The sequence below is a fragment of the Acyrthosiphon pisum genome, chromosome X (genome assembly GCF_005508785.2).
Source record: "Acyrthosiphon pisum isolate AL4f chromosome X, pea_aphid_22Mar2018_4r6ur, whole genome shotgun sequence".
Classification (NCBI taxonomy): domain Eukaryota; kingdom Metazoa; phylum Arthropoda; class Insecta; order Hemiptera; family Aphididae; genus Acyrthosiphon; species Acyrthosiphon pisum.
Genome location: NC_042493.1, coordinates 9,882,767 through 9,890,815, shown reverse-complemented (window position 1 = coordinate 9,890,815; position 8,049 = coordinate 9,882,767). Strand labels below are relative to the sequence as shown.

Here is an 8,049-nt window from a genome sequence, read left to right as displayed (position 1 = left end):
GTAGATTAATATAATCAATTTATACAAAATCTTATCCTAACCTAACCGTACTAAAATCCGATGAATAAAAAAAAACAAATTTAACCCTTTGTATATTAACCTATCTTCTTCCCAGAGGTCTAATCTACTCAAAATCATTAATTCATAAATATATATATCTAACTATACAAATACACAGACTATAACTATACAGACTAAACTCTGAAACTACTTACCAGATCTTCTTGTATATATTATATTATATATGTATATTGACAAAAGATAATAATACATATATATTATAACCGGTGGATTTTACTAAAATGTTCTTTCACATAAACCTTCTCCATGAAATCCTCTTTCATTTAAAAAAAAATCAAGAAGATCTGTCGAGTAGTTCCAGAGTCTAACCTGTACAGAGGTTTTCATTACACATTTTTAAAGTTAGATATTATATAATGATTTATAATTAAAAAGTAAAGCAAATAGTTTTTATTATTATTATTATTATTATTATTATTATTATTATTATTATTATTATTATTATTATTATTATTATTATATAGCCCATCATTGCTTATAAACGCAAAATAATAATACTGATTGAATATATTTTTTTAATATATAATATATTGTATATTATTTACAATAACAAATCATCGATGTATATAATAAATGGTTTGTTTGTTCTCGTGGCAACGAATTTAAACGATTCATTATAATTCTGGATTGAAATTTCATTGTTTGCAAAAAGTGTAAATACGGCTTTGATGACTATTGATTAGTAACAGGTTGACTGAATTGTGAATCATATGTGATACATTAAAAACTTTCCACTATTGCCCTTAATATTTAACCTATACTTGCCAATTTCGCTTTCAGTTTCATATATGATGTTCAACATTTTTTGAGATTATTTATTTATTTATATCTAAAGAATTTCCCACGCCAGAAACACTAAAAAAAATATTATATTATGATAGTCAACCCGGTTTCGTAAAACTACTGACATATGATACTCAAGGCGTTTGTTGCTAGATTAGTCATATGGGTAGGGCAGTCAACTTGCCAATTATTCAATATAGTATATGCCTTCTGATGGATGTGACGAAATAAAAATTTACTAAAATCATAGCAATTTTTTTTATATTGCCTTGTAACGTCCTAATACTGAGAACACTATTTTATAAAATTTAAAAAAAGGCCTATGGGGGATCTGACCCCCCCCCCTTCTTGTATCCACCTATATACACCATATATACATAATATTATAATACATAGGCACAATTTTAGAGGAAGTTAATGAAGCATAAGCACAAATTATATAAAAACTGTTTTATATAAGCTGCGCTATACACTATAGGTATTATATTATATGTTTCAAGTTTTTATGTCAATGGATATCGTAACCATTGTTCAGTTTCTTATTCAGTAGGTATGTAGACACTTTAATGAGAATTGAATATTTATTTATTATTTAGGTATTAGTACTGGACTTATTACATCTGGATATATAACTAATATAGGTACATATAAATGGATAATAATAGTTTATTTACGAGAGTTTATTGTTAAATGTAGTAATATTTTATAAAGATATGAATATAATATAAAAACGTGCATAGATTTGTTATGTATGGTATACATGTTGGTATACATGGCACGATATAATTATTAAAAAAAAAAAAAATTAGTAATTGTTTTCACTAAGCCTACAAATGGATATAGTAGTATATTATAGTACTTGTTTCATTTTTGAATTATTTTTTTTCGCCAACGACTTCGAGCGCTTGCATGTGATTTGTATCCTTAATTGTACTCACGTCCACATCTTCGTCCTCTATATCGGAATGCAAATATTCATAACCTTCAAGGTCCGTAACTGCACTATGTCCGCTATCTGCATCACTCATTTGTTGTTCTCTTTTCAAATAAACAAAAAAAAACTCTTTAATATATAGATATTAATTGATAGAAACACATTCAATGTTTTTTTTTTGAACTATTACCATTTACCGCTTACCATTAACTACTTTAGTCTATAATATTTTTAATATGTACATGGTTCAACAACTACTTGTCCATAATAGAATAATATCCCTTAGAGTCTAAGGCTTAGACCTACAACATTTATTTGTTCCTACTACCTAATTCTTTAAAATATATCCGCTTGATGTACAAATTTTTATAAACAAAATATTCACATATAAGCACTCAGTAGGTATATAGCAATGTGGATAACACCATAATTATGTTTTTCAATATTATTACAAGAATTGCAAGTAAAAAAAATTTAAAAAAATTTAAAAATAATCCATGATTGTTCTTAGTTGTTTCTAAGTAAAGTACTGTATGATAAATGTTTAGGCTGTTCAGAATGTACGTTTATAATATTTTATACAGTTTTTTTTGATACTTTTACCATGAAAAATAAATTAAATGGACGTTATAAGTTATTTTACAATGAGGAAAATGCCAGCAGTAAATATTTTAAGTTAAATCAAATATACGCAATTAAGGGGCTTCGCTATAACTGTCAGTTTTAGTTCAAAAGACTTAAAGTTTTGACAAATTTAGCATTAGCTAGTGTACATGAGCTTCGTTTGTCAGATTTTATTCTAAAAAAATCTGAATTCAGCAGAAAAATGTCTATAGACCTAGCCAAGTACCTAGGTACGGAATACATTATTTAAACAAATGGAATCTTATATAATTTTGAACTGTGAGTACCCAGTAATTAAAAACTTAGAATATGGGCTTTATGAAATCATTATTGTAATTAAACAGAAAATTAAAAATATTTCGTACATTTTTGATATTTTTCTGCTTCGTTAAATAACTTTTAATTTTGTCAAAACAATAATCAAGTTGCTGTAAAATTCTGGTAATGAAATTTTTATTTTTACGTAGGTATTTATTGAAATGTGCGATGTGCATACGCGTACGGGAGTGGCATTCGTCGGTACCCGCATATTGAACCCCGCTCATTTACTATTGAAATATTTTGGTAACTGTCACTTTTTACGGTCCATTATTTAAAATGCATAACGCGGACACTTTAAACGGTCAACCAAAACTTTAGATTGAAGAACACGGACACTTTGTACTATTATACACATAAAGTATATATTAAATATTTAATATAAACAAGTCTGAAGTCATGATCAGACCATGTTATTAAGTTTAAATATTATTTGGTAAATCTAAGTACCTATCTTAGACATTACAAATAGGAGAGAATCATGGGTTACTACCTATCGAAATAAGTTTTATTTGTCATATTGACATATTTATATTGTACACATTTTTAATTTACTTTTTAAGATAACTTTTGATGATAAAATGATTTAATGATAATTTATAATCATATTTAATTATTTGATTATTTTGATAATTTAAAGATTTTTAGGTCATCAAGTTCCTAAATTTATAAATATATTACAGCACTAAGTAATATTTGGCTGTTATCTAACCAGTCAATTAAAAAAAACTGATTATTTTATTAACTATTGATACCTAATTTACTATATTATTTAAAAAAAATTTTAATTGACTATTTATTTAATATTTAATTTTTACATTTTAATAATTGACATTATATGTACCTACTTATTTGGTACTACTTAGGTATATACTATATAACTTATATTTACTTTATGTAATAATAGTTTAAAGTGTCTGCGTTCTGATACGAACATTTTTACCCGACCGACCGTACACACTTTGTAAACTTTATAAACTACAAAGTGTCCTAGTTCTGTAGTGTAGCTTTTTACCCGACCGTACAAAGTGTTCATGGTTTGCAATTTTAATGCTTGACCGTACAAATTGATTTAGAACCTTAAAATATATACCAAATATACAATTAAATACCGGGTGGGGACGACGAGATTAAAATTGTTTAATAGTTGCGCCTTAAATAAAATCCATAGCGAGAACTATAACTAAAACATGTAGGTAGGTTATATAAAGTTGTAAAAAAATGATGTTTTTATGAAGGTGCTGGTGGACAAAATTGAAAAATATGTGATATTATTACTGCCTACTTCTAGTTCAATTAAATTCAATATTTATATATATATAGGTAATGAAGAAATATTTGAAATTATAAATTAACAACTATACCTATACAATATGTAGTGACCAATGTTTTTTTTTTGTTTCATTAAAAAAATATTTACTTTAAAGCTATGTTGAGTATCATAGATGTAAGGAAATATTAAAATGTTAAGACAGGTAGAGGAAGGGAAAAAGGAGATAAAACTATTCTGAGCCCAACTTAGCTAGTGACCCACCCATAACATTAGTGCCAGGCATGACATTGCTATATGTGTGTACTGTATAGTGTATACTACAACACTATAATTAAATAATATAATGATAAGTGGTCAGGCGATTTTGCTAAGAGAACAACCTTTTGTCACTGTCTTGAATTTCTGTAGCCTTGGTCTTCCAAAATAGATATGGTTGATTGTCATAATTCTGTAGACTGTATCCTCGTCTCTCGTACTGATTGTATATCGATTGTATTGATTCAGTAGTAGTTGTTGTGGCAGCCGGTGTTAGTGGTGCGTCGGGTCTGATCCTGCTAAATATCAGCAACATGGCCCCCTTTTTGTGCAAACGTATCTTTTCCGGGTGCTCCAGTATGTCAAACAATCCGTCGCACGAATCGTTACTGCTAACCGCCACCCGTAACGTTGTGACGTAGTCATTGCCGTCGGTCTTGTCATACACCTGTAGTCCGTGAGAACGAGATAAAGAGAATAAATATTAATCAACATTATAGAAATAAACTCGGGTAGCACGTGCTCGGGGTTAAAGGGGATAATTCTGTAGTTATCTCAAAATTATATTAAGTTATTGTTCATGTATTTTGTGTACACAATTTGATATCTTATAAAATAGTTTGCAGATAATTAATCTTAGGTTGGTGACTGAATTTAAAAATTTTAAAAATACTATGGCATAATGAGTACATATTGTTTACTATCATTAAAATAATGTGGTACAACCTAATCAAGTGTTTTAAAGGCACCAAGCTAAGTTCAATGGGATTATTAATAATATGAAAACATGTAATATATTTAAACTAATTAGATATACAGAAATATATGTTTTTTAAAAATAGAATGATCGATCAGAAGTTGATTTAATGACGAATTTAAATAAGTTTTCAGATGCGCCAGTAGAAGCAGTAGGTACACCTAGTTGTAAACATGATAAATTATCATATACCATCATATTGGTAATATACTTACAGCACATCTGCGATTTCGTCTTTCCACCTTGTGGAAAGCATCATCGTATAGCTTTATGTACATTAGTCCCTTTCTGATGTCTTCTGATGGTGAGGGTGATTTTGATAGACAGTAAAAACGAAAATATTCAATAGCTAGATAACAAATACAAATTAATGTGAATATGTGTTATTTTTAAAACGTATTTATAAATTATTATAATACAAAATTAGTGATATTCGATGAGGGATACAACCGCCAATCATAATCAAACAGTTTATCATTGGAGATGATTTTTGGAACCACAATGACTAATAAAAATATAATACCTAAGTGCATTTTAAGTGTGGTGAAAAATAGAACTTTTATATTATGGTATAAAAATTAATGAAATTAACAGAGCATCCTCCCTCTTAATATCTGGATGTTAATAGTTAATTTAACATAATCATAGACTGTTTACAGTAGTAGCTTGAAATTTTTTTCAGGATATGCAACTATGCAAGAATCTTGTGTACTAATTTAGGCCGTGGGGCATGCCCCCACCACTCCCCCCCCCGCACGCCCTTCAGTAAGATTCACACTTATACGGAAACACTGATATACTTATAGACATTTTTTGTATGCATAAACATATAAATTAGCTGTTCCTATATTTGCTATCAAACATAATGCATTGATTGGCTGAATAAAATATTAATAATAATAGATTACAAATTTCAAAAATTGTAATATTAACATGTGAAAACGTCTACAGTCAACACATAACTAGGTATAGCTATATTATTATGTTAATAATGACACTATAGTATTATTAATTATCAAACAAAAATTGCGAATGGTGAAGAGAAAAAATAATTAATATAATATTATAATCCATTTTAGTTAATTTTGCCTTGGTACCTATTGGTTATTAGGTATGAAAAATACTTAAAACAACATTTTCAATTGTTTTCTAGATTAAAACAAATTTTGAAATTCAAATTTAAATCGAAATTTTCTATGTTTAAAAATTGTAATTTTAAATTTTTTTGGTATATAGGTAATAGACTAATAATAAGCAATGATGCACCATCAATTATTATGGATTGTACTGATATATCAATTTAATATATTTTACAGACAATATGGAATATTGTGGAATTTGATATTTCCTGTACAATATAAATTGTTAATCTGATAATAATAACGTTCCTAATTGTCTTACTACTATTAAAGAAGAAGAGCTTTCTTAGAGTTATGGGTACAGTTTAGAGTATTGTATTACCTATAATAATAGTTTGTAACACTTACCATTATCACGACAATTTTTTGCGGTATGATATCTATTTCCGAACCATAAGCTAAATGTTTGTGGGTTTATGTCACTAGAGTTGTAGTTTATGAAGCCACATCCACCGTTCAACGTTGATACCGAACCCTTCACGGTAACTTTATACTCAGCATTATCTAGATACGGACAACCTTCCATTTCTGAAGTGACTGCAATACATAGTAAATAAAGTTAATTAGTAAGTTGGATTTTTATAATGAGTTTTCTACCAGGGGTGGGGGCCCCGTTCATTTGGAAAAATATTGGTTGCTTAAAAACTTAGTGTATTTATTTAATAAACAAAAAATTAAATTTTTGTATTTAAGAATGAAGCCTGAGGTTGAATTCAGGGATAAAAAGTAGTTAACATAAAGCCATCATAATGGTTACGTATCCCAACGAACCTATTGATATTACTTTTATTGAAATTCGTGTAGCTTTGTGTACGACTTTAAAGATAATATATAGTTAGGCTTATTTCTATATGTATTTAATAAATAAATAATAACTAAATAAAAATAAATAATTACCCCACTTTATTTTCATATACTTAATTTATATTGTAAACTTTAATGGCTTTTAAGTGGCCACATAGTACAGCCATAAAAAAATAAAAACTGTTGATATTATTTTTGTTTGAATTTGTCAGTTGTTACTACCGTATACACAAGGCCGAGGTTAGTGAAAAAAGGCACAAATCAGTTTTGAAAAATTAAATATCATACTTTAGTAGTTAAATTTAGGCCAGATCAACCGGTGGCACTGCAATTTAACTATCTCGTTATAGGTACTCCGAGCCACGAGAGAAGGAACATGTACGATTATGCGCATCGCCACGTATTTGACAAATACTAAATGGCACAAAGTGGGGAATGCCTACAGTATGTATGTGCAAAACAAGTTCCTTCTCTCATGGCGCGGAGTATAGGTAATATTCTTAAGAACTAGCCGACCCGTCATAGCTTCGCTCGTGATTGTTTGTTTATTTTGTCTTCAGGCGATGATATGTATAATTTTTTATTCAACTTTTATCGTTTAATGTGATCGGCAAGTAAATATACAAAATGGTTAATGAAAACGTATTGAAATGTTTCAATCGGTATTAATGATAAATATATTATTAATAAAAATAGCTAATCTCGTGCACTTCGTTGCCCGTTAAATGTACCAACTCTATATGACTCAACTTTGTTCAATTCGGTATTTAATATTCGTTGTATGGCGTTCAAACCTTATCTTAACTTTTTCGTTGTCCAGAATAAAAATTCTGATTCGCAGCAGTATATTACCAGGTAGGCAATCTACCTGCGGTGGATTGCAGACCCATTGAAATACGTACGTAATTACGAATGTTTTATTGACAGTTAAGAGGACGTTATACCCGCATGTGTTGTCTCCGTCTTACAAGTGCGTAACATAGCAAATTCTACGCTCAGCAGAACACGTGTAGTTCCGTTGGTTTAAAAATTAGAGGAATTGACCTACACGATGAAATCTAAAGGTAAGATTATTATCTAG

At 28.8% G+C, this 8,049-nt stretch overlaps 1 protein-coding gene across 1 annotated transcript in view; it reads right to left on the bottom strand.

Annotated features, from left to right (window-relative positions):
* Positions 1-1,431: 1,431 nt before the first annotated feature.
* The window catches only part of LOC100576025, a 10,053-nt gene continuing 3,435 nt past the window's right edge, over positions 1,432-8,049 (bottom strand). Inside the window, exons 2-5 of the mRNA XM_003241347.4 lie at positions 6,513-6,701; positions 5,241-5,374; positions 4,394-4,716; positions 1,432-1,902 (exon numbers count right to left, since the gene is read on the bottom strand). Coding sequence (XP_003241395.1) covers positions 1,740-1,902; positions 4,394-4,716; positions 5,241-5,374; positions 6,513-6,701 — 809 coding nt within the window. The 3' untranslated portion in view covers positions 1,432-1,739. The remainder of the gene's footprint in view (positions 1,903-4,393; positions 4,717-5,240; positions 5,375-6,512; positions 6,702-8,049) is intronic.